Source organism: Dendrobates tinctorius, unplaced genomic scaffold (assembly GCF_039654945.1).
Source record: "Dendrobates tinctorius isolate UK_male_01 unplaced genomic scaffold, ASM3965494v1 ptg000074l, whole genome shotgun sequence".
Lineage (NCBI taxonomy): Eukaryota > Metazoa > Chordata > Amphibia > Anura > Dendrobatidae > Dendrobates > Dendrobates tinctorius.
The window spans coordinates 19,784,583-19,812,216 of NW_027361742.1; the positions used below are offsets into that span (position 1 = coordinate 19,784,583).

Consider the following 27,634-nt stretch of genomic DNA (forward strand, 5'->3'; position numbering starts at 1 on the left):
ACTACAGTACAGCTAGCCCAGCAAATGGGTACCAAGTGTGTACACATTTCCAAAAATTAGTGTCAGACACCAATAGAGTGGCATCAATTTCACCACCTACCCCATTTAGACCTCGAACACAGAGCCTATTTCACCTTCCATCACGATCTCGCTTTTTCCCAGTCATGTTGCTCGCATAGTGTGCTATGAGCACAGTATTAGCAACTAAAAGTTAGATTTTATTTTACTCTTCACCACCTCTACACAGCTGAATTTCAGTGGCACTAAATGAGAAGGTGAAATATGATGTGCTGAATCGAGTTAGTCACAGAAAAAAAAAATTCTGTGTGGATGAGGCCTGCTTGACAAAGAAGATGTGCTCCAAACAATTTAAAACTGAGATCTCCCCAACTGCTTGACTTTAGTAACAGAAGAATTTTTTTGGGCCTGTCGATAAGGCCTGTATAAGATAGACTAGATGCTCCAAACAATTTCAAAGTGACATGTCCCCTGCTGTATGATGTTAGTAACAGAAGAATTTTTCGGGACCTGTCGATAAGACCTGTATAAGATTGAGTAGATGCTCCAAAAAATTTTAAAGTCATATGTCCCCTGCTGTATGACATTAGTAACAGAAGAATTTTGGGGCGCAGGAAGAGGAACGTACAACAGGATCAATAACAGGGCGTCTATGGGAAGTACAAGATCCAGGATCCAGCCTACAACTATTACTCATCTACCCAACACCAATTACCAGAGAGAGTTTGATGCTCGTCAGAAGATAGATGTAACAGATCCGTTTCTCAATCTAGGTATAAAAGATGCCCGTGATAAATTGGATGCCAGAGAAGCACATAATCTAGAAGATAGGCTCCAAACAATTTCAAACTCAGATCTCGCCTGCTATATCATGTTTGTAAAAAAAAATAAAATAAATTAATTTTAATGTGCAACAGCTCTGCACACAGAACAATTTCAATGCCACTAAATGAAAAGGTTGGATATAGCGGGCTGCATCACGTTTATCAACAGAAAAAAATAGATTTTTTTTTTACGCGCGTTAGGTCTGCAGACAGGTTCATATCACCGCCACAACATGACAATGTGGGATACAGCGGGCTGTTTTACATTTAGCAACAGAAAAAAATCTGCTTTTTTTTAATGTGCCTTAGGTCTGCAGACAGTTTCATATCACCACAGCAATAAATGACAAGATGGGATACAGCAGGATTTTTCACCTTTAGCTATTGAAAAAATATTATATAGAATGCTATACCCGTACATGGAGCACAATAGAAGCAGGTCACAGCAAACTTGTAGGACATGTGCCCTGCTGGCTTTGTCTGTGCACCTCAGTAATGCCCCCCCCCAGAAAAAAAAAATTCCAGTAGGTAAATTTTACAGCCACACTGGACACTAGCTAGCTACACTAACTGACTGATATACAACCGCCTAGCTAACTAGCTGAAATCTTGCTGTTAACAGTGCTGGCGTCAGGAGCAGCCTCTCTGCACTGTATCAGTGTCAAAATGGCGCTAAAACAAGATGTACACTCTTTATATAGAGAGGGACATGTGATTTCAGCAGCCAATGACACAAGCCATTGTCAGGACATTGTGGATGTTTCCTGCGCCCTGATTGGCTAGCCGCAATGTGCACACATAAAGTTAGGAAAAAAAAATGACTGCTGTGCTTACAAGAACGCCGCGCCTATGAGCTCTGTAGAACCCCTCCCCTCATCAAACACGTGGCAAACGCTCATGATACACCACCATTATCATTGCTAAAGTGCTGAAAATATTTTTGTGGCAACACAATTATTTTCAAGCACGTTTATCGAATGTTACCTATTTTTACCGATTTTATAAAATTTTGCTCGGGTTTCCGACCAGGGATTCGAATGTGCCATATTCATGCCCAATTTATGTTTGGCGATCATTTTCAGAACAAATTCGCTCATCACTAGTGTTTTGTTTTGTTTTGCAGAACCACCAAAAATAGAGAATTCTGGGGAAGTTTTCTATGAAACTGTAATTGCTAATCAACCTGTAACTCTTGAATGTAAGGCTTCTGGGAAACCTCACCCAGGTAAGTTACTACTACTAGATATCCAAAAATATACACAGCACTCAAAGACATATGACAAAAAAATAAATACCTAAATGAATAAAATAAAGCTGAAGATGAGTTCAAAATGCCCCTGTCTCCCACTTTCCCTCTCCCCATCCCCAATTACTATAACTCTTTTCTTCAAGGATTTGAATGATCTCTTCAATTTACATCTAACAATAAAATCAGCCTCAATATAGATTTTACATTCTGATCAAACTTATTCTATACACTTACAATGAAACTATAAGAACTAGCCACTGAGGCTAAGGTAACACATCTGTCCTATCGGGAACATTCATAGCGAATTCACTCGATGTGCCCTATATAGACCCATATCTAGCTACAGAGCAGGGCCTACTATGCATTGTCAGGAATGAAGACGTGGCACAGCATGCTTTTGACTCTCTCCATTCATTTGTGGCAATGAGTTTTGATATATTTGTAGGTAGTGTAGACAACTCCATGAAAAGATCTATGATTATGTATACCGTACATATAGATATGATTAATCCCATGAATTTTAAACTTTATATAACTAAACTGAAAATGAATGGTTCATGTACAAATTATTAAAGAATATGATGCTATTTTTTGCTTTGTATGATATTAAAGTTATCACCTGGTCAAAGGATAACCAGCCCATCATAGTCACCGGCGAGCCATCAGTTACCATCGCAGACAAAGGGCAAATACTACAGATAACAAGGGCACAACCATTTGATGCTGGAATTTACAAATGTATAGCAAGCAGCATAGCAGGGTCAGCGGATCTGACATATGTGCTACAGGTACATGGTAAGTATGTGTCTCATTAGCCGTAGCTGGGAGTTTTATGCAAACTTATTCCAAAGTAAAGCACTTTGGCCCTGATTCTTCAAGACCAGTGATTGTCACATTGGTCTTTATGAGCGGGTGTGGTGAAGTCAGATGCTTTTGATTCATTAAGAAGCGAACATTAATGAATCATTTGTGTTTAACAAATGCCGCGTGTCTCCATGTACCTCCCAACAAATCTTACTCCAGTTCGAGACTGGAGTAAGGTTTCTGGCATAAGGCATGCCACACCACATCATGAATTAGATCAGCAGTGGCGTCACGTTTCCATCCAGCCCCAGTTCCATCCGTTTTGGTGGAGCTAGGCAAATTTGGCATGTAAATGCCAAAATTGGCAACATCTTTAGTCATCTTCAAGTTGCGAATAAATTTTACGACTGTTCTAGATTTTTTATACCATTTTCTGGCATAAAGGATTTTATGACTCATGGGCCTTGTTCTTTATCTGGAGCTTCTGGTCCTAAAGTAACATTTTACTTTAGAACCATGAAAAATATAGGAATATTTTAGCATAAATTGAACAGAGTATCATGATACATAAATTGATCCATCCAGCTGTGGGAGTATTTTTTTAGTAATGCAGGGTTTCAGAGAACTTCCCATTAGGGATGGGCGAATCCTGAAATATTCGGAATCGCTAGGCTGTAACGAGTCCGACTTGGAAACTCGGTATTAGTTGCAAGTGTAGCGAGTCCAATGTTAATGAATGGGGAAGCGAGTTTTGCAGCGATTCCTGTGCTGGGGAGGAGGAGAATGGGGATGCGAGTTTTGCAGCGATTCCTGTGCTGGGGAGGAGGAGAATGGGGATGCGAGTTTTGCAGCGATTCCTGTGCTGGGGAGGAGGAGAATGGGGATGCGAGTTTTGCAGCGATTCCTGTGCTGGGGAGGAGAGAGAGAGAGAGAGAGAGAGAGAACTCCTAGCTAGATTTTTCACAGTTTAATACAAGCAATCCTAGTTTCTTAGCGATTTTGTGTCCAGCTGCTGACACAAAATCGCTAAGAAACTCTGCAAAAACTAGGATTGCCATTGATTTGCATTGGACTCGTTACTATGCGAGTAATCGCTTGGAAAGTCGCAGAGTACCGACTCCTGCGAGTCCCCTACTACTCGCAGAGTAACGAGTCCTAACGAGTAGATTCGCCCATCCCTACTTCCCATTCCTCACTGTTGTACTACAGAACTATAGATGGGCACTGTCCATACAATAGGGTAGAAGGTTGGCTGGGTAAAATGCCCTGTAGGCAGTGTGGAGTATTCCAGCAGCAGATGCATTTTCTGAATACAGCCATTGTTAATACATGGGTGTAATTATTATATTATTCACCAGCATGGCTATATTCATTTACAGTTCCACCATTCATTTTTGAGTCTGATGAACATATAAGTGTGATCATCAACAATCCTGTGAGACTAGAATGTGAAGCCACTGGCTTTCCAACACCTGGTTTAACATGGCTGAAAGATGGCAGACCCGTCTCCAGTTTCAGTGGTGGAATTCAGGTATGTAATTACATTCTACAGTCTATCATCTATCTATCTATCTATCTATCTATCTATCTATCTATCTATCTATCTATCTATCCATATGGACTAACCAAAGAAGCCAAAAAATACCCATTTCTAACACTTTGTGCTGAACAATAAGATAATAACATACAGTTCTTACATTTAAAGAATCATTTGCCATAAATTTGTTGTTTTTTACCTGGTTTACATTGTGCTGTTCTCATGAATCTGGCATTGTTTCTTTTTTCTTCACACGCCTCTCCGCTCCTGTATGTAAATCTGTTCTATGGAGCTAAAGAAAACTCCCATAAAGAAGAGTTCAGAACCATAGGGAAAACAGGCCCAAAAACAAAAGAAAAACAATGCCACATTCAGGAGATTAATAGAATTGCATCAGGTAAAAAATGACATTTAAGGCAAGTGACAGGTCCAATTTAATACTATAAGAAACTATAGATCTTTTCAGACTTGAATTCTCACACAAAAAAGTAAAGTAAATATACTGAACTGGCCCAGAATGGTTAAATCTATAAATATTTCAACTAACACCTAAAACTTAACCTCCTAAGAGGGACCTTTCACCATATTTTTCTTGTTGAATTGAGAAAAGTTTTTTATTTTTTATTTCGCCTATCCGTTATAGATGCCTCTCCATTACTAACCTGTGGGCTTGATGACAATATATAGATGACATTAACCCCACAAATATGGACCCCATTTTGCCACTGCTACAGGGCAAGTGGGAAGAGACGGTCAAAGTGCCAAAATTGGTGCATCTAATTGATGCGCCTTTCCTGAGCGGCTGCGGGCTGCTATTTTTAGGCAGGGGGGTCAACATCGATGGCCTCACATGGCTAGACTCAGGGGGAACAGAGAGCTATTTGCCTCCTGGTGCTCAGATTTTCCTAGAATAATTTGTGGACTCCAAATACAGAGATCCTAAGTGCCAGAAAAGCAGAATCCCCTCTCAAGCGACCCCATTTTGGAAACTATACCCCTGCTAAACATGTGGATGCTAATTGTGGTTTAGGTACACTGTGGGGCTCAGAAGGTCGTGGGGAATGGGGAACTTGCATTTTGAAGTGCAGAATTCACTGTATATCTTTTGGGAGGGTGGAATAACATCTTTCCAGAGCCTTTGTGCTACCAGTAACATGGAAGCCCCCTTTATTTCCATTAACAGATGACGGACCTGTTTGGGGACTTGCTTTTTCTGTGGATTGAGTTGAAACTTTTTTTGGGAACATTTTACTTAACATTTGGGATCACATTTATTCATCGCTCTACGTTGAGCACTTACATCAGGGTTACTATCTAAATCTCTGAGTGACTCTGTTCAGATGAAACCCCCAAGAAATCCATTCACTATAGTGAGGCAGCAGATTTACTCTGGACTCTGTATGGCCTCTGTTCAAAGTTGTCCTTCTTTTCAGAAGTGCACAAAACTTTTGCAGACTGCCCTTTTTGCACACCTAGAAAGACAGACAACACCGGTCCTATGGCATCCACAGTGCCTTCATCTGCCTCATTATAGGGAATCTTCCACCAGAGGTCCCGCTTCTTCACATATTTGAAAGAGTTTCACAGAAACTCCGCGTGTAAATGCTCAGCGTAGATCACAGGATAAATGTGCGCCGAGTCTTACTGCTATCTTTGGGAGGCAGAATGAACAAATCAATAGCAGGGAAGGAATTGGTTTTATTTATATTTTACGCTTTTCCTCATATGGTGTAAATAATTAGACAACTTTATTCTTCGGGTTGGTGCAATTATAGTGATAACAGATTTATATCAGATTTTTATGTTTGGCTGCTATCACACACTAAACGACCCTTTTTTTAAAAAAAAAAATCTAGTTTTTGCATTGCCATATTTTTGTTTTTTAGAAAGACAAGTTAGAACAGGAGCTCTGCCACTAGCAGTGCCAAGGTCCTGCTGTGATTGGGTGGGAGGTGCTAATATTTCAGCACCTCTTGTGCGATCATGCTGTGATCGGCCAGTCAGATTTACTGACTAATCACAGTGCTCTGAGTGCGGAGACCGATGACATGGGTCCTCACACATCTTTCCATGCCACATCAGAGGAGAGAGAAAGTAAATGCAAAATAACTGATTTTTTTTTTTGCGTTCGCCGTTATACGGTTAACAATGGCGATCACAAAAGTGGGGTTGGTAAAAACTGACCCGAATCTTGTTCTCTGGGGTCTCGGCTACACCCGGCAGCTCTGAGAGCCTGGAGAAAATCCATCTCTGGCGGGCGCTATACACTTTTTCCACAGCACTGTTAATTAACGGCACTGTGGTTTAAGTATCCTTAACTACCACCGTTAAAAGGCGTATCGTCGGTCGTTAAGAGGTTAATTCAAAACAGTGCTTTATTATGATTTATTTATTAATGCTCAAATTGACAAATATCAACTGTTCCCTTACAATTAATAGATACAAATCAATACTTACAGTCACTTGTGAAAATAAAAGAAATTGGATCTGAAGTAAAATGTTTGTAAAAAAAAGTTAAATGTTAATTTTTTCCTTCCACATTGCTTCAGTTCCTGTGAAGCACGTAAAGGGTAAATAAACTTCTTTAATGTGGTTTTGAGCACCTAGAGGGGTGCAGTTTTTAGAATGGTGTCACTTTTGGGTATTTTCTGTCATATTGACCTCTCAAAGTGACTTCAAATGTGAGGTGATCCCTAAGAAATGGTTTTGTAAATTGTGTTGCAAAAATGAGAAATCTCTGGTCAAATTTAACCCTTATAACTTCCTAACAAAAAAAATGTTGGTTTCAAAATTGTGCTGATGTAAAGCAGACATGTGGGAAATGTTATTTATTAAGTATTTTTTGTGACATCTCTCTGATATAAGGGCATAAAAATTAATAGTTTGAAAATTGCAAAATTTTAAAATTTTTTGCAATATTTCCTTTTTTTCATCAATAAATGCAAGTCATATCGAAGAAATTTTACCACTAACAGAATTGTAAAAATTGGCCTGGTCATTAAGCTGCAAATTGGCTTAGTCAGTAAGGGGTTAAACTAAGCATGGCTCACTCCAATGTTTATTCTCATTCATACATGATATCATTTATTCATTAGTGGTTTGGGATTTTTTTTTACCCTTAAAGGGGTTGACTAGTCAAGAAGAAAAATTCCCCAGGTACTTGGAGCTGCAAAAAATAGTACCCAACTTGATCCATAGGAGGTTGATACATGATCTGCGCTGACACAGGAAGAGGAGACGTCACCATTTTACCAGCACTGGCACTGCTACTTCCTTTGATTTGCTTCAGTGTCCAGGTGATGTGAGCTGAGCATCATAAAATGTTTATCTGATGACGCACTGCTCAAGTCATCGTATCGCTGCAGCTAATCACAGGCCACAACAGTCTTGCTGGAACGTTACATTTTCCTTTTCCTGTTTTACTCCTGACCACTGAGCGCCCTGTGCTGGGCCATGTGGATGCCAGTAGGTGCCTATAAGTACAGTAGTTTGCTATTTTTACAGTTCCAAGTTCCTAGGAAGCCTTACATTTTGTCCGGAGAACCCATTTACTAGTTCAATGTACTGAAATCTCTTTTGTCCCAGATTACTTCAGGTGGCAGGGTGCTCACAATAACAACTGCACAGGTTGGAGATTCCGGGAAATATACATGTGTGGCACTTAATGCAGCTGGAGAGCAACAAAAGGATTTCGATTTATCTGTGTTTGGTAAGTTTGTGAGCTTTAGCTTTAATTCTCCAAACTGCCCAAAGTTATGGACCTGAGTGCAGGATACAATATAGTCACTATAAGTGCAGTGAATATACGGTAATCCATATATCTGATGTAATGAATGGCTTCTGTGGCTCGGATCTGCTTGATCTATGTTGTAGACTGTGAGCCCACACGGACAGGGTCCCCTCTCCTTCTGTACTTGTGTGCCCCTTGTCTTACACATGTTTATTATACTTGTCTATATTTCCCCTTTTCACATGTAAAGCGCCATGGAATAAATGGCGCTATAAAAATGCATAATAATAATCTATGCACAAGAGACTATAGAAGCTCAGTTAGTTGCCGCTGTGTACATAAAGCAGAGAAGACCCTATAGCTTTTTTGTTAGAGCAGTTTATAAAAAATATGACAAATTTGTGGCAAAACCTTTAAAGGGGTTATCTGGTCTTTTGCTAAATATCAAGGATTCAGGAGACTGCAGTCACATAGAGAGACTGTAGACTTTAGCAATAGACTGAACAATCCCTTTATGGGGAACCTGGCAGCGGATCCATGCTATGCGATAAACGCACAGCATGTATCAGGCACTGGCTGCATGGTTTCAGCCATATACGCTTAAATTTGAAACACTGTGGCATTTCTGAGAAAATCATAGTTTAATAGTGGCTGGAGACCGGAGCCACAATGGAGATTAGTCAGACAGGTGAGTCTCCAGCAGCTTCTCCCCATCCACTGCCCTGGAGTGACAGGTGTCTCCCTCCATGTCTGTGTATGGAGTGACCTGCCATTCTAGGGCAGACGGTGGGGAGAAAATACCTGTCTGATTAGTCTCCCGTGCGACTCGGTCCGCAGAGGATGTTGTACTATGTTTTCCTCTTTAAAAGTTAACTACAGCTAGAATTGTGCAGACAGTGTGTGACACAGGCTGCCCGTAGATTGGGCAGGATGTATCAGCTATCAGGTGCCCTTTAAGTGCCCCTGTTATTCAGACCTTCCTCCACTGAGCTGTCTAATAAGTGTAACAATATATATCTGGGTTGCCATTAGGAGAACACAGCACAGGGATTTATTGCTTCCTTACAGTAAGTTCTTTCTAGTGGCAAATACAGGCGCACAGAATTACAGTTTATAGCTGGATGGTTATATGAAGGGAATCAGTTGCAATATGTTTGGTGCAACAAATCTATTCCTCTCTATGAGTTTTTAGTTGCAAGATTTGTAAGCTGTTTATAAAGTTACAAAAAACTCCCAGAAGCTCAAACAGGAAGAGCATGTAACTGTAGTTTCAGTTTTTCCTGTGTCTGTGTATGAGAGAAGCAGCCTGTTGTAGATGATGCACAGATAGAGACACACAAATGATTTATTCCTGATCTATTAAGCCTATCATATATTGTTCCTGTTTGTTCCTGAATAAAGAAGCTCTGTTGTCACATGCTTGGAGAGTATCGTAATCCGGAGCCAACAGAATCAATAAATAATAATAAATAGTTACACTTTTCTGTCTTGGCTAATCCCAGTTAAAGGACTGCTCTGAAGAATAAAAAAAAGTACTTAAATTAATAAATAAACAATGCCAAAAATCAGAGACCAGAAGGCCTGAGGAAATGTCTAAATGAGGCATATGTGGAATTAGGGGGTTGGAACATTATTTTTCTTTTTCTTCAGTGGTTTAAGGAATTCAAGCTACAATGTTATTCCCAAGTGCACCCCTTCAACCACTTCACCGTCTCAACCATCTTAACCACAGTTTTGATTGAGTATAACTTAGGGAAAGAGAGAAGGACTTAACTGTTTTGCATTATCACAGCTCATGTTAAGAGTATCAAAAAAATGACCGTCACATCCAAACATAAATCAGGTCTGAACAGGTGCTTTCCTAGAGTAGCCAACTCAAATACAATCAAACAGGCAGCACTCGGTAGCGCTATAGCTTGCAAACATGAAATATGAAAATTGGATTGCATTACTGCACTAGAAATCTGAAAAATTGTGAATGCTTAGCGCATAAATTGGCCAATTCTGCCACAAAAAGGTGATTCTCATTTGCCAGGATCTTATGCCAATCCTCTCTTAGACAGTCTACTGTCATGAACTCATTTTCTGCTCCACCAGTTGAGAGTTCCCCTTCCGTTCTCCCTCTGGTGGTGACAGGAGGTAGTGCAGTTGGTTTAAGTGGTAGTGATCTGCCACCTGATGAGGAAGATAACGATTGGATCTCTGGAGTATCAGACTGGATATAAGACAGCTGACGCCCTATCCGGGTGCTGGTGATTCAGTCTGCTTCTCAGATCCTGGACTTCAGCTCTCTTCCAGTCTTCTCAAGTTAAGTTGTTTTTTGCTAATGTTCACACTTGCGCTTGTTGGTCAATTCAGTTTTTTGTGTAATCAGCCTGCCCCTGCTGGGGCTATGCTGAAATTCCACTCCTATTAATCAGTATTTGCCAATCTGCTTTTTGTCCCTTATTAGATTGGCCTCTTTTTTGCTCTGTCTCAGAATATTTCAGAGTGCTGATATAGGTTTAGAAGTCTAGTGACTTCAGGGTTAATTTTGCTATCAGAAGTGTTGGACAATATTTTTGTAGGTTTCTTTTGGCAGATTGCAGACAGTGTCTTTCCTTTTCTGTCCTTTTTAGTTAGCCGGGCCCCATCATTTGCTCAGCCTATTTTCCTGCCTTTGTTTGTATTTTCATCTTGTTTCACCATCAATACATGTGGGGGGGCTGTCTTTCCTTTGGGGTCTGCTCTGGGGCAGTTAGCTTTCCTCTTTTCCTGCTTTAGGCTTATGTAGTTCTCCGGTTGTGACGAGGAGTCTAGGACCAACGTAGGAACGCTCCACGACTGCTGCTAGTTGTGCGGATAAGATCAGGGATCTGCAATCTGCATAGTTACCAACTTCTCTGGTTTTCTGAGACTTAGCTTGTTGTCTTTTTTTCCTCCTCGGTTTCCCATTCATAACAGAATCACCAGCCATAACACAGATTCTAGGGTACTCAAAAGCAGGAAGGAATTGTTAGAGAAAGGAAAAAAGAAAAAAAAAAGTGTCAGAATTTTTTTTTTTATTATGTATTTTTTCCTCTTTTTCTCGGGGGCCGTAGGAGGATTTTTTTCCTAATGGAGATTAAGCAACTGTCTGATCGTGTGGAGCATCTCGCTGCTGAAGTACAGGGAATTTCCACCTACCTTATTCAGTCACATGCTGCTGAACCCAAGATTCCTACTCCTGATGTGTTGGCAACAACTGTATGTCTAGTGCAGTAATGCAATTCAATTTTCATATTTTATGTTTGCATGCTATAGCACTACAGAGTGCTGCCTTATTTGTTTGATAGCTCATGTAAAGAGGACTTGTAAAAAGCTCAGATGGAGCCAGCATTTGCTCTTATTTTATTCACACTGCTTTCCCAAATATTCATTTTTTTGTTATTATTTTAAATCCATTATACGGCTACAGAAATTTTTTGGCCTTGTTATTTACTGCTAATTTTTATGGTCTTTACAAGGGGGTATGTCCTACAGGGTATTAATGTAGACCAGCCTAAATATACACCCTGAAGGAATCCTGGTAAAGACCATAAAAATCAGCACCAAATAAAAGAACCACCTGGCGGATGAAGAAATAAGACAGAAAATGTCATAGTCAGGAGAGCAGCATTAATAAAATAAAAGCAAAAACTGGTCACTTTTGACCAATTAGCGGGTTCTATTTAAATGGAAAGAAGCTGCTCCTCAACAGCCACGTTTACATTTACAGGGATAAAGTTGGAAACTAACTGTATGAAGAAAAGAGTGTCTTCATCTCTGTCGTGGGCACTCATGCACTTGGATGCCCCCACTATGCAAACCCCCTTCTGTTACAGTTTATTCTGTATCTAAGTCTCTGCTTGAGTTTAGTCTTAAATATCAGATTCTTTACTTCTCATAGCGTTCCATGCTGTTGTAGTTTTCATCCTAGACAGGCAGGATGTACTGTTATACAATGTGTTTTTATATCATTTTTGCTTTCTGAAATGTCTCTTTCCTCTGCTGTAGTGCCTCCCAACATCATGGGTGAAGAGCAAAATGTATCAGTCCTACAGAATGAAACTCTTGTACTCAAATGTGAAAGCAGCGCAGTACCCCCGCCTGTGCTGACCTGGTATAAAGAATGGACGCCTCTGCTGACTAGGCCTGGAGCTCACATATATGGGAACGGGAGTGTGCTGCATGTAAGCCAATGCTTTGTCACAAGTTCTGATGATTATCTTTGTTTTTCAGGGTATACATACCCATATAGATACCGTATATACTTGAATATAAGCCAAGATTTTCAGCCCATTTTTGGGGGCTGAAAGTCCCCCTCTTGGCTTATATTTGAGTCATATACACCAGGGGGTCGGAGGGGGAGGGGGGCAGGGGTGTCAGGTCATACTTACCCATCCTGGCAGTCTCTGCAGCCCCCAGCTTCTCCGCGATCTCCCTTCCTTCCTTCAGCGGTCACATGGTACCGCTCATTAATCTCATGAATATGCACATATTCATGAGTTTAATGAGCGGTAATGTCAGAGACACCGCACTACACTCGCTCACAGAGCCAGTGCGCGTGTCCTGAGTACAGAAACAGTGCTAAAAGATACCTGTGGAGCAGGGCAGCAGAGGTGACAATGTGTGCTTCAAACTATTAGTGTCAGGGTCCAGTCAGCGCCAGAAAGTAAAGAGGCACAGGACCTGCGGACACTGAAATTAGCAAGCTGGCACAGGACCTATGGTCAGGTGACTGCAAGGGGGCAGGGCTTAGCGTCCTGCTTTCAGATATGACAGGACACCATACAACAACTCAGAGTCAGTCAAAACGGAGGTCACAACAGTACGGGCAAACGAGGCACAGGAGGGACAAACAGACGGGTAGTCAGACAAAGCCAAAGGTCATACACAAGAGGGCGACGTGGTACCAAGGGGATGAGCAGAGAGAAGTCGGGTTACAAGCAGAGAGTCATACACGAGAGGTAGCACAGTACAAGAGGGTCAGGCAGAACTCGTAACAGGGACAGAACCGGATCAAAACCAAACAAGCAAGCAAGATATCAGGCACAAGGCACACGTACGCACAAGGTCAACTAACTCAGCTGAGGGCAGGAGTATAACTGACACCGGACCTAGGTCTAGTGAGCATTAAATAGCTGCCCTCTGCCAGAGAGAGGCGGAACAATTAACCCCCAGTCTGATCAGGACGGGCCAAAGTGAAACCCCATCCTGGATCATGACTGGTACCACGTGACCGCTGAAGGCAGGAAGGAAGATTGCGGAAAAGCTGGGGGCTGCAGAGACTGTGTCAAGATGGGAAAGTATAGCGATACTCACCTGTCTGGGGTCCATCACTGCTTGCTGCTGTGGGGGACAGGTGAATATCTCAGGTGCCAGCAGTGACACTGGCACTTGGCTCCAGCAACAGAGAGGTGAGTATGTCATTTATTTGATTTTTAAATGCAGCAGTGGCAGCACATGGGGGCATGATCTATGGAGCATCATATGGGGGCATAATCTATGGAGCATCTTATGGGGACAGCATATAGGGGCATAATCTATGGAGCATCTAATGGGGCAGCATATAGGGGCATAATATATGGAGCATCTTATGGGGCAGCATATGGTGCCATAATCTATGGAGCATCTTATGGGCGCAGCATATTGGGGCATAATCTATGGAGCATCTTATGGGGCAGCATATGGGGGGATAATCTATGGAGCATCTTATGGGGGCAGCATATGGGGGCATAATCTATGGAGCATCTTATGGGGGCAGCATATGGGGCCTATTCTATGGAGCATCTTATGGGGCCTATTCTATGGAACATTTTATGGGGCCATAACCTTTATGGAGCAGCATATGGGGCATATTATTCTATGGAGCATCTTATGGGGCCATTATTAACCTTTGTGCAGCATTATGTGGAGCGTATTTTGTATGGAGCATCTTATGGGGCTATCATGAACTGTATGGAGCTTTATGTGGGGCTCCTGATTCAATATGGATATTCAAAACATTTAACCTACTGAAGTCTCAATTAATTTTACTTTTATTGGTATCTATTTTTATTTTTGAAATTTACCAGTAGCTGCTGCATTTTCCATCCTAGGCTTATACTCGAGTCAATAAGTTTTCCCAGTTTTTTGTGGCAAAATTAGGGGGTTTGCTTATACTCGGGTCGGCTTATACTCGAGTATATACGGTAGTATCACATTATTATTTTATACAATGTAACATTATAATATGAAACATATTACACTATCAGCAACCTTGTACAATGCATCAATTAGTACCAGCAAAAAAGGGAGTGCTATGCAATATGTAAAATGTATCAAAAACTTTATTCACTTTCTCAAATACAAATTGGTAAAATCACCATTCACACAGTATTAACAACAATAATAACAAGGACAAAATACCTTAGTAAGAAGAATGGGCCCTAGGCATATAAAACAGTCTATGTGTGGTCACAGTAGACATCATCCTTATGGTAGTCACAGCTATGTATGATCAATGATTTTCATGTGCATCATGGGCAGCACAATATATACATGATGAATTTAAACAAGCAAGTGTAAATCAATTATAGGTGCGCTGCCATGTTACACATGGTATCCAAGACCATACCATGATTAACTGCTGCCAAAAAACATCTCAGATACCTTAGTGGTATAGGAGATATAAATGAGGTTGTGAATCATAATCCTAAAAGCTTACCCATGATGTATAGAAGCATATACACTCACTGGCCACTTTATTAGGTACACCTGTCCAACTGTGTGTTAAGACTTAATTTCTAATCAGCCAATCACATGGCGGCAACTCAGTGCATTTAGGCATGTAGACATGGTCAAGACAATCTCCTGCAGTTCAAACCGAGCATCAGTATGGGGAAGAAAGGTGATTTGAGTGCCTTTGAACGTGGCATGATTGTTGGTGCCAGAAGGGCTGGTCTGAGTATTTCAGAAACTGCTGATCTACTGGGATTTTCACGCACAACCATCTCTAGGGTTTACAGAGAATGGTCCGAAAAAGAAAAAAAATCCAGTGAGCGGCAGTTCTGTGGCCGGAAATGCCTTGTTGATGCCAGAGGTCAGAGGAGAATGGGCAGACTGGTTCGAGCTGATAGAAAGGCAACAGTGACTCAAATTGCCACCCGTTACAACCAAGGTAGGCAGAAGAGCATCTCTGAACGCACAGTGCGTCGAACTTTGAGGCAGATGGGCTACAGCAGCAGAAGACCACACTGGGTACCACTCCTCTCAGCTAAGAACAGGAAACTGAGGCTACAATTTGCACAAGCTCATCGAAATTGGACAGTAGAAGATTGTAAAAACGTTGCCTGGTCTGATGAGTCTCGATTTCTGCTGCGACATTCGGATGGTAGGGTCAGAATTTGGCGTAAACAACATGAAAGCATGGATCCATCCTGCCTTGTATCAACGGTTCAGGCTGGTGGTGGTGGTGTCATGGTGTGGGGAATTTTTTCTTGGCACTCTTTGGGCCCCTTGGTACCAATTGAGCATCGTTGCAACGCCACAGCCTACCTGAGTATTGTTGCTGACCATGTCCATCCCTTTATGACCACAATGTACCCAACATCTGATGGCTACTTTCAGCAGGATAATGCGCCATGTCATAAAGCTCGAATCATCTCAGATTGGTTTCTTGAACATGACAATGAGTTCACTGTACTCAAATGGCCTCCTCAGTCACCAGATCTCAATCCAATAGAGCATCTTTGGGATGTGGTGGAACGGGAGATTCGCATCAGGGATGTGCAGCCGACAAATCTGCGCCAACTGTGTGATGCCATCATGTCAATATGGTCCAAAATCTCTGAGGAATGCTTCCAGCACCTTGTTGAATCTCTGCCACGAAGAATTGAGGCAGTTCTGAAGGCAAAAGGGGGTCCAACCCCTTACTAGCATGGTGTACCTAATAAAGTGGCCAGTGAGTGTACTAGAGGGCCAGGCTCAATCTGGACTCGTGTTTCTTACATCATGGGTAGGCACAGCGATTACCACTGTAAATGATGAGGCAGATAAAAATCACTTTTCCAGAAGACATGGCAGTATGTAATATTATGTGTGCTGCATGGAACAGTGCAGGGATCATTGCATATGTTTGTATATTACACCTAAAACTCATTATGTTTTGCAGATTAAGGATGCTCAGGTAAAAGATGCTGGTCGATATTCTTGCGAGGCTGCTAACGTTGCTGGAAAAACTGAAAAAAACTTTAATGTGAATGTTTTGGGTATGATATTTTAGCTTTTGCCTTATTTTAAACAAATAAGAAACTAATTTTTGTAGTGTTATTTGAGATTATGAAAAAGGGTCAGCTGTCAAGCCTGTCCCACAAATGGAATTACTATTACATCCTAATTTAGGATTTCTTTCTGCAATAGGACATATTTATTGATGTCCGGTAATATGCTGCCCACATCCAATTGCCACAGTTGAGCTGTGTTTTCTCTGATCCTAAACATGGAACTTCTGAGATCTTTCAGCTAATACAAGCTTGAGCGAGTAATGGAAATCCCTTTGTCAGTGTGTTGACTTCTAGTAGTGATGTGATTATAGGATGCTGATGGGTTTTTATGTAAGCGGAGTGTCTGACAAAGGACCCCAAGGTCTGCTAGAAGCATGTGCCTAATGCAGAGATCGCCAACCTTTTTGACCTTGAGCTATGAAAGAGGGTCACGGTCCACAGTCAGCTCTGAGAGAGAATGGTGATCCACATCCAGCTCCTGCCACACTCACAGTAGTGACACCCATAGCCCACTTATTTCCAAAATGATGACAGCCAATGTTTTTTCAGTGAAATCACACCAAGGCAGTATGCCAAGTTCCAGGTTTCCTATCTTACCCCCATTCAGATCTGCTCCTCCATGCAGGGCTACACACAAGTCACAATATAGAGATCTGCTCTCTTAATAGCTGTTTGCTACACCTGGTGCTAATACACCAAGCTGGCAGACAGTCACAAACTACTCATCATGGGTCAGCGAGCCACATGTGACTCTTCAGCTACAGGTTGGGGACCCCTGACCTACTAAATCAGAGTAGCTTAGTATTCCTATTAAAATAAAAGATGAAATTATGTTCAATAGAGAGTAAAGGGAATCAGTAGGACTTACCCTAATAAGCAGTGTATATGGGCATATAGCTCATAGGAATCTAAATAAATTTATACATTGATATCTTATATGTAAATGAGCTGTTCAGAACTATGGTCCAGACCCTTATCTGCATGAGAATCTGCCTCCAGAGACTATTATAAACTAGAGTGCAGTGAAATTAACGCCATGTTGTTACCGCACATGCGTGGGTAGAGCACGCAGTTGTGGCTGTTACTGCACATGCGCGGGAATATCGGTGATGTGAATGTCACCGCTATTCCCGCACATGCGTAGTAACGACACACAAGTGACAGTAACGCTATGCCTTATGGGATTCGGGGACAGCGGCTGGAAGTCCCAAATGGCGATGTATATGGATGAAAGGAGGAGTTACAAGAGGGAGAAAAATAACTAAAGGGCCTGTCACACTAAGCGATATCGCTAGCAATATCGCTATAACATCACTGGTTTTTGTGAAGTTATATCGATATTGCTAGCAATATTGCTATGTCTGATACTTACCTCCGACCACTGGTTATCGCTGATCGCGCGAGAATGTCCTGGACTGTTTCTCGTCGTCAGCTTACTGCTGGGCTTCCTGCTGTGGAGACGAGCGACGCGTGGAGCCGGGCGGGAGGACGTCAGGATCGCCTCGTCTGACACCTAAGTAGCGACCCCCGACCGCTGCTATGTTGCTGGTGAGATCTGCCTGTGTGGCAGCTCACTAGCGACCACTTAGCGATGTACCAGTGATCCTGATCGCGTCATATCGCTGGTCGAGATCGCTGGTACATCGCTAAGTGTGACAGTACCTTAACACAGAACAGGAGAACTGAACTTTGTTTCCTTACAAACACATTTGCTGCAGCTCTTACAGCTCTGCTGAATTATAAAACTATTACAACCCTGTCTGAGAAGGAAGCTAAAGCTGAGAGGAACCTGCAGATGTGTCAGATATAATCAGTGAGATCAGGAGAGCAGAGAGCGGCCATTAAGCAGCATTAACACTGGCATCCATGTCACATCACACTGGTAACACTGGTAACCATTATACATCACACTGGTAACACTGGTAACCATTATACATCACACTCGTAATACTGGTAACCATTATATATCACACTGGTAACTCCCCTTTCCCTCAAAAAAAGCTCTGGAGGCAGATTCTCATGCGGATCACTGTGCGGCCCATAGTCCTGAACAGCTCATTTATGTATAAGAAAATTTTGGATTTCTCTGGAATAAGTCATTGGATTGCGGATATCAATGTGTCATTTTATTCACTTTCCTATGACCTTTGTGTCTATATAGACTGGGATGCCCTTTAAAAACAAGAAAAAAAATGTTCTCTCAAAAAAGTGCATAAAACAAATATTTTTAAAAAAGGGAAAAAATATAGACACATGGTCGTATTAACAAATATACAGTATAGATAGATATATAATTATGTAGACAAATGCAGACACCGACAGAAGAAGACCCCTGTGTAAGAACAATGTATGTGCCCTTTGCAGTCCAATAACTCTTCATAATACACAATTCCACCTGATTTGGAGGGGATAGTGGGCCCCTTGTCTCTTAGGCCCCTAAGCAGCTGCACAGGTTGCACCACTGGTATATCTGCCTTGTATATGGTTCAGGGTGCGGTACCATTCACAATGGCACATTCAGCATATCTTGCATTGAGCTTTTATTGATTGTGCTTGATTAGGTGAAGCATGCTTTCAGATGTCCTTCCAGCTACACAGTGCTTAAGCTCTTGCCTTGTCCTGAAATATTACTTACATGTCTCATATCTACTAAATCTTAGTGCCCCCAAAGATCAAAAGTTCAGCGGAAGAAAGAGTTGTTACTGTCATTGAAGGATCCCTCATAAGTCTCGTGTGTGATTCCAGCGGGATCCCAGCTCCTGCACTCACTTGGACAAAAAATGGTCAGTACAGTATATTATGTGTCAGACTACTTCCAGTTATGGAGCTTTATCTTGCGAGGAATGCGGTCGAGTCTCACATGTTAATACCTGGCACTGCCACCGTCACTCAGGAGCGGAGTGTGCGGCTGTATGTATTGCTATGCGGCTGCACACTCCAATCCGAATGCCAGCAGCAGTGTCGGGTATTAACATGTGAGACTCGGCCGTATTCCTCGCATGTGTGATCCCGGCCTAAGGGTATGTGCACACGTAGTGAAATCTGCTGCGTTTTCACAGCGGTTTTGGCTCTGCGGAAGCGCAGCAGATTCTGCTGCGTTGTACAGTACCTTTATTTTCAATGGAAAAAAAAAACGCTGTGCACATGCTGTGGATTTTTCCGCGCGGTTTTGCTGCGGTTTACAATCCGCAGCATGTCAATTGTTTGGTGCATCCATTATGAGGAGTAAAACCGCAGGGCAAAACCGCAGGCAAAACCGCAGGACCTGCCGATTTACCTGCGGTTTTCTCTCCAAAATCCACACACCCAAAAAAACTACGTGTGCACATAGCCTTACAGTGTTTTCTGTACTAATCTTCGGTGATATTTACTATGGATCTCTTGCATCAAGCCTTCTCAGAGGAATAACATGTACCCCGTAGCAAGCATCCCAGTAGTGCTCAGCAGAGCAGTAGCAGTGATCGTTGTTGCGGTGTCCTACTCTATACATTGCATATATCGGATGCTGGTGGGCTAGATGGCAGCTGATCGGTGGTGGATCGCCACCAATCGCATATTTATGGCTTATCCTACAGATAAGTTGTTTCAACCCCTTTCCTTTTTTATCCCATAGTGTATAGGTCTGAAGCCTCTTATCATGAGGATACAGCTTTTGGGCTTTCTGTACCTAAACACTGTGTTCAGGTATTTGTTTTTTTGAACTGCAATAATAGTGCAGTATGCTGGATGAAAGAATGCCTCAGGATTACATGGGATCCATTATTCCACAAAGAACTGAAGCCGCTGTGGTATCATTAGAGCCTTACCCAGTTTTGGTGTTTTGCAGGTTTCCCACTGAATCCAGAGGACTCGGGCCGCATTCGTTATCTTTCTGGAGGTCGTCACCTTCAGATATCAATGGCTGTAAAGACTGATGAAGCCGAATATACTTGTACTGCTATAAACACGGCCGGGATTGTGACGAGGCATTACAACGTGACAGTTTATGGTAAATGACACAATAGTAGTATTATCCTCAGCAATCTTCACATGGCTATAACCTTGAAATATTCAAAGCAAACTAAATTCCACCAGTAACAAAATCCGGCACATATTTCATATACTGCAAAATAGAAAATGAAATGACAATGTGGAAATGATCAGGTCGGTCTCTCATTAGTGGCAGTGAATGAATATTCAATGTATTTCATTTCAACAGAATAAAGTTTTCCCATGGCCTCGTGCACATGGAGTATTACAGGACATACTGCTATTCTTTCTTTCTGCAGTATTTACACAGAATTCAGCAGAAAAATCTTCATTTACCTTAGAATGAAGTGTCAGGAGTGCAGAGGTACGCTGTGTCCCGTAGACTTCTGTGGATGCCGTACAATAGCTCTGAGAAAATCTGATCCATAGTCACATAGACTTTGTGTTTTCCAGAGGTTATACATTACACAATAAAACATACAGTGGATATAAAAAGTCTACACACCCCTCCTAAACGGCTAGGTTTTTGACATGTAAACATCATATTAAAAGGAATCATTTCAGAACTTTTTCCACCTTTAATGTCACCAATAATAATTTGTACAAATCCATTGAGAAACAAACTGAAATCATTTTAAGGAGGGAAAAAAAATTAAAATAATGTGGTTAACACCCTGAGAGGCCGGCTGCCCACGATCCGGAATTAGCAGCACTTTGGACACAGTGCATGCTCGCGGTGTCCCAAGTGCTGCCTTCTATTGAATGCAGGTAAATCTGCATGTGATCACTGAACCGTGCGGAATCACCATGTCCAATACATTCTATTGATGTCATTTCTCTTGCAGAGACTAGTGTCTTCCCACAAGATAAATAGACATGCTGCGGTCTGGAAAGGCGCGCCGCATGTCAGTGTCCACAGGTGATCTGTGGGCGTCTGTGGACGCAGAGTGGACATAGGATTTCTAGAAATCCCATCCAATATGCTCCAGCAGCTGGATGCGCAGCATCAAACCCACAGCAATTACTGATCTTGGGCACACAATTAAGAATGTGGTTGTGTTCAGAATTAGCCAATCACATTTAAATCCATGTTATACTGTATAGCAGTCAGTGCTCAGCTGCCTTCATGTAACATGCTTCTCATTAGCACCATGCAATAAATACAAGGAGCATTGATTCTGATGCCTTAATGCCCAGATACTATGTGTTTAAAAGGAATGTGTCTCAAGGTTTTTGCTATTCCATGTGTAAGCAGCATGATGTAGAGGTAGAGACCTTGATTCCAGCAATGAGTCACTTACTGGGCAGTTTGCTTTCATTTTTGTAAAATCACTGATTTCTCTGCTGCAGATTTAGCAGCTCTCTGAATGCTGAGCTCTGTATAACCCCACCGACACCACTGATTGGCAGCTTTCTGTGTACACTGGTTCGCTTTTGTTATCTAAACCTCAAAAACATTTCTAGAATACGACTTTTTCTTAATTTCGACTTAATTTCAGCCAAAACTCTTACTGCTGCTCTTATTCATTCTTGTCTGGACTATTGTAACTCTCTACTAATCAGTCTCCCTCTTACGAAACTCTTCTAAATCCAATTTGTCTTGAATGCTGCAGCCAGGATCATAATCCTCACCAATCGTTAAACTGATGCCTCTACCTTGTGCCAGTCATTGCACTGGTCACCCATCCAATACAGAGTTCAATATAAACTTTGTGCTCCACGGTTCAGCAAAATCCTACGTCTCCTCCCTCGTCTCAGTCTACCACCCTACCCGAGCCTCCGTTCTGCTAATGTCCTAAGGTTAACATCCTCAATAATCAGAACCTCCCACTCCCATCTTCAAGACTTTTCACGTGCTGCGCCAAATTTTTGGAATGCACTTCCCAGGATAATTCGATTAATCCTCAATACCCACAGTTGTAAGCGTGCCCTAAAAACGCATTTCTTCAGAATGGCCTACCACCTCAACATGTTTATTTAACTATCTCTGTGTTGCCAATTCAAAACGTTCTTCACAACCAGGAGCCTTGTATCATGTTCTCATATGCTTTATGCGTTTAATAGCCCTCTATGTCTGTACTTTTACACATTCTGGCTGATCACAGGTTCATGCAGCATGACATGAACACCTGATTTATTACATTATGGCTGGTCAGAAGAATGAAAGCAATTGTTACCATCCACCTTTCATGTCTCCCCTTTTCCTTATAGATTGTAAGTTTGCGAGCAGGGCCCTCATTCCTCTTGGTATCTGTTATTTTATGTGATTATTGTTATTCTTTAATGTCTTCATTGTCTTGGACAAGTCCCCTCTAGAGATGAGCGACTTTGCCTTTTTTCGGGTTGAGTCGGGTTTCATAAAACCCAACTTTCGCAAAAGTCGGGTCGAACGAAATTGGCCGACTATGGGGTTGGGCTGGCTCCAGGTTTTCGTGTGCCCTGGGCTAAAGAGTGTCAGTGCGACCCTTTAACACATACCACAACTCATAATTCTCCGATACGCCACAGAAATATAGGTATAGTACAATGACAAATACTTCACTGCTTACATGACATGACTGATCTATTTTAAATTGTACAATAGCTCAAAAAAAGGACAGTATATTACTCCATACAGTATTATGGCCACCACATCTTGTGCCATACAGAATAATGAGCACCATATATTTCTCCATACCAAATAATTAGTCACATATAATGTTACATACAGTATATGACGAGCTCCACATAATGCTCCATATATAATAGGCCCCATTTCTAATGCTCCAGTGTATAATGTGCCCCTTAGATGCTGCTCCAGTGTCTGATCTGCCCCATTTACATTGCTCCAGTACGTGATGGGCCTCATGGATGATGCTCCAGTGTATGATGGGCTCTAATAATGCTCCATATATAATGGGCCACATTTGTTATGCTCCAGTGTATAATGTGCTCCTTAGATGCTGCTCCAGTGTCTGATCTGCCCCATTTACATTGCTCCAGTACATGATGGGCCTCATGGATGATGCTCGAGTGTATGATGGGCTCTAATAATGCTCCATATATAATGGGCCACATTTGTTATGCTCCAGTGTATAATGTTCCCCTTAGATGCTGCTCCGGTGTCTGATCTGCCCCATTTACATTGCTCCAGTACATGATGGGCCCTATTTTTAATTAACCCAGGCATGGTATGTGAAAAGAGCTCCATAGAGTAATCTGAGGTGTGTGCTTCCACATCCTTCATTTTTGGTGTGGGTGAAGGACACAAGGAAACAAGGAAAGGAGTTGCTCCTGACCAGAAGCCTGCAGTTACGACTCAGTGCTTGCATTTTTTACAACTTCAGAAGAGGAGGCGATAGAGCTGGAGGCTGTTTCAGCAATGTAAGCCACAAACAGTTCCTGATGCTCCAGCTTTAAAAGCAGTCTACCTAACTCCCAGAAAAGGGAGCCTTTCAGGCCTTCCAGAGCTACACCATGACGCTGGCTCAACACCTCCTGCCTTAGCTGCTATTGTGTTTTTGGCTCTGGAAGATGCACCACCACCATCAGTACCAGGTGGCCCTCCACGCCCACATCCGCATCCTCTTCCACCATACTTCCCGATGTTTTTTAAAATGGACCCAAAATACCAGCAGATATATGGTAATGTATCAGAAGCGTACAGCTCTATACAGTATATGGATAACAGTAAATCTCCGTATATGTTTCACGAGGCATACACAGACGCTCACAGGCTCAATATGGATTACCCAATAAAATAACAAGTTGAAAAAGAGGAACAGTATCACCAGATAAAAGGTATATATAGTATAGTGTAAACATTCTGATTCTCCGTATACGTTTCAGGAGGCAGACACAAACGCTCTCAGGCCCAGTATGGATTACACAAGAATATGAAAAGCTGTAAATGGGTTATGTAACACAAGCGTACATCTGTATACAGAATTGGGGTAATATTAAAGTTCCAAATATATTGCCGGAGTAACAGACAGATGTTTACAGGCTCATTATGGATTACACCAGAATCTAAATAGCTAAAAAGGTTACTGTATCAGAAGCATTCTGCTGTATACAGTGTTGGCCGAATTGAATATATCAGTATATATTTCCGTAGTCAGCCTCAGACGCTCACTCAGTTTGGTTTTGACCATAATAAAAAATGTTGTAAAAAGTTCCTAGCTATCAAGATAGCAAGTATATATTTTTTAGGGTACAATTGAAATCTCCATATAAATAGTCCCGTAGTCACTCTCAGATGCTTACACAGTATGGATTTGACCGTAATGATAAATGTCGAACAAAGGTACTGTATAACAAGATACAAGCTGTATCGAGTATAGTATAAAAATTGGTTTCTCCGATTCACTGTATATATAGAAGGCATAACCCACACACGCTCATCATTATGGATGATGTAGGGAAGGTGGACTGACAGACAAACCAGCCTGTAGTGAGAAGCAGAGGTGTAGCGCAGTGTAGGTGTGAAAACGCAAAGATAAAGAGAAAGGGTGCAGTGTTTTAGCTTGCCCATTGGAGGGCAGTGGAGAGTGTAGGAGTGGGCTGAATAACTGCCATTGGTCAGAGAAACTGTTAGGTGATGGTGGGCGGAGTTACCCGAACTGGAAGTATAAAAGGCTGAGGGAAGGTTCTGGAAGAGTCAGTCAGCGAAGGGAGCACAGTAAAGAGGAAGTTCTGCTGAGGAAATAGAGGAAAGGCTCCAGAGAGGACTGACAGTTGAGGCGGTCACGGGAGGGTGGCCCAGAGGACGGTAGCCGCAGACGAAGACGGCCTGGGGCTATCATACGGACAGTGTGCTCAGACTGGTGCAGCACTGTGGTGGTTGGGCCTAGGCCAGCCACAGTGGAAGAGTTACAGAGAGCGCCACGATTATAGTTGCAAAGGAAGTGAAGGTACCGGGGCCTTTGTACAGAGAAATGTGAAACGGCTGTTGTGAATTGCTGTTGTCGACAGAAGGATGGGAACTAAAAATGGACCTGTTCAATACAAACTCTGTGTCATGATCTGAAGTGATCTGACAGTTTTAAATTGCACTGGGTGAACTTTTTTTACTTTGGAAAGTTCCAAGGTGTCTTGACTGTCCCCGGTGGTGGTTAGTGGTATTGCACTTTAGGTTTTTGTGCACGTAATTATGTATCAGGTGTTACACCCTATAAAGGTGTGCTAGGGGTGTGCAATCACTGCCTGTGATATTGTGAGATTGTTTTGACTCTGGGGGAGAGCCTGGAGGAAGGATGGAGCTGGTGAGGAGTCCTGCGCAGCTTAGCCAGGGGGGACGTGTTTCAGCTATGGTGTCTGGACGAAGGGCTGGCATGGCGTGGTGGGGTCGCAGTGATGGTGTCAGCGGGAAGTGTCTGCATGGACTGGTGGAGTGGCGACTATGGAGAGTGGCACTCACCATGTGGGACTTGGCTGCTGAGCTGGACTCAAGCATGCTTGACTTCGTGTCAGAAGCTGAACTCATCCTTGGGACTCTGGTACTAAGCAGCTGCAACTGGTGGTGGACTCTGCTCCGAGGCTGCACTAAGGTGAAGGATCCTGTTATGGTGATGGATCCAGGTGGAGGAGAAGATGCACGCAGGTGGTGGGCTCTGTTGCTAGGAGCGTACGCAACAGAGCAAAGCTAAGTGGTGTTTCCCCTGTATTGTCTCTTTCCCTCATGTGTGTTATTAGTGCAGTGGTGGGATTAGTTTCCGCACCGACCTATTCCCTAGTGAGGGTTTAGGTTCAGGGCGAGCTAGGGCGTTGAGGTACGCGTGCGGCACCCAGTGCGAAACCGGCATAGGGAACGTTAGGAGTGCAGGGACACCTGCTCAGGGGAGCTTAGTAGGTCTCCACGTTCCCCATTCCCTATTGCAGGGCCCACCATTGTTGATGTTTCCCAGGTCCCCCTTATTATTTAAATTCGCCATACTGGAGGCGGGGTTTCCAGATTTTATGTATAACGTGTAATTCCCAAATTCGCCAGGTGGAGGCGGCGTATCCACCTGCACGTTTTATTATTTAAATGCGCCCCACTGGAGGCGGTGTTTCCAGGGTCACGTGTGTTATGGGTTCGCCTTGCGGAAACATCTGCGTCCAGACACACGTGACCATGACATTCTGTCTCAGTATCGTGTTTGTCTGTGGCAAGAAGAGGGTCTCCCCCCCACAGTTGGTTATCCTACAGATGATACCTTAATACAAATTTTTGAAACAAGGTACTGTATCAGCACATACCAGGTGTGTCCAGTCTAGAGTTAAATTTCCATCTATACTTCCGGAGTCAGACACAGACACTCACAGGCTCACTATGCACCAGAATTAAAAAAGTATAAAAAGGGATAGGTATTCATAGCGTACATCAGTATACAGTGTTGTGGTACTTTTAAATGTTCGTATATATTTCAATCTCAGTAAGCCAGTCAAGAATCTCCGCTACTGATAACTACATGGATACAAGTATAGACGCAAAGTCGAGAGTTAGCAGACATTTTGGAATTACTCATCGTGGGAAAACCTCCCGGTATACACTCACTGGCCACTTTATTAGGTACACCATGCTAGTAACGGGTTGGACCCCCTTTTGCCTTCAGAACTGCCTCAATTCTTCGTGGCAGAGATTCAACAAGGTGCTGGAAGCATTCCTCAGAGATTTTGGACCATATTGACATGATGGCATCACACAGTTGGCGCAGATTTGTCGGCTGCACATCCCTGATGCGAATCTCCCGTTCCACCACATCCCAAAGATGCTCTATTGGATTGAGATCTGGTGACTGAGGAGGCCATTTGAGTACAGTGAACTCATTGTCATGTTCAAGAAACCAATCTGAGATGATTCGAGCTTTATGACATGGCGCATTATCCTGCTGAAAGTAGCCATCAGATGCCTGTTCTTAGCTGAGAGGAGTGGTACCCAGTGTGGTCTTCTGCTGCTGTAGCCCATCTGCCTCAAAGTTCGACGCACTGTGCGTTCAGAGATGCTCTTCTGCCTACCTTGGTTGTAACGGGTGGCAATTTGAGTTGCCTTTCTATCAGCTCGAACCAGTATGCCCATTCTCCTCTGACCTCTGGCATCAACAAGGCATTTCCGGCCACAGAACTGCCGCTCACTGGATTTTTTTTCTTTTTCGGACCATTCTCTGTAAACCCTAGAGATGGTTGTGCGTGAAAATCCCAGTAGATCAGCAGTTTCTGAAATACTCAGACCAGCCCTTCTGGCACCAACAATCATGCCACGTTCAAAGGCACTCAAAT

General features: G+C 42.6%; 1 protein-coding gene across 1 annotated transcript in view; it reads left to right on the forward strand.

The window, feature by feature from the left end:
- Nucleotides 1-27,634, forward strand: part of HMCN1 (hemicentin 1) — a 944,468-nt gene that overhangs the window by 429,566 nt on the left and 487,268 nt on the right. Inside the window, exons 37-44 of the mRNA XM_073582913.1 lie at nt 1,966-2,067; nt 2,704-2,886; nt 4,275-4,426; nt 8,018-8,141; nt 12,177-12,352; nt 16,315-16,411; nt 19,087-19,209; nt 20,253-20,414. Of these exons, the coding sequence (XP_073439014.1) occupies nt 1,966-2,067; nt 2,704-2,886; nt 4,275-4,426; nt 8,018-8,141; nt 12,177-12,352; nt 16,315-16,411; nt 19,087-19,209; nt 20,253-20,414 (1,119 nt within the window). The remainder of the gene's footprint in view (nt 1-1,965; nt 2,068-2,703; nt 2,887-4,274; nt 4,427-8,017; nt 8,142-12,176; nt 12,353-16,314; nt 16,412-19,086; nt 19,210-20,252; nt 20,415-27,634) is intronic.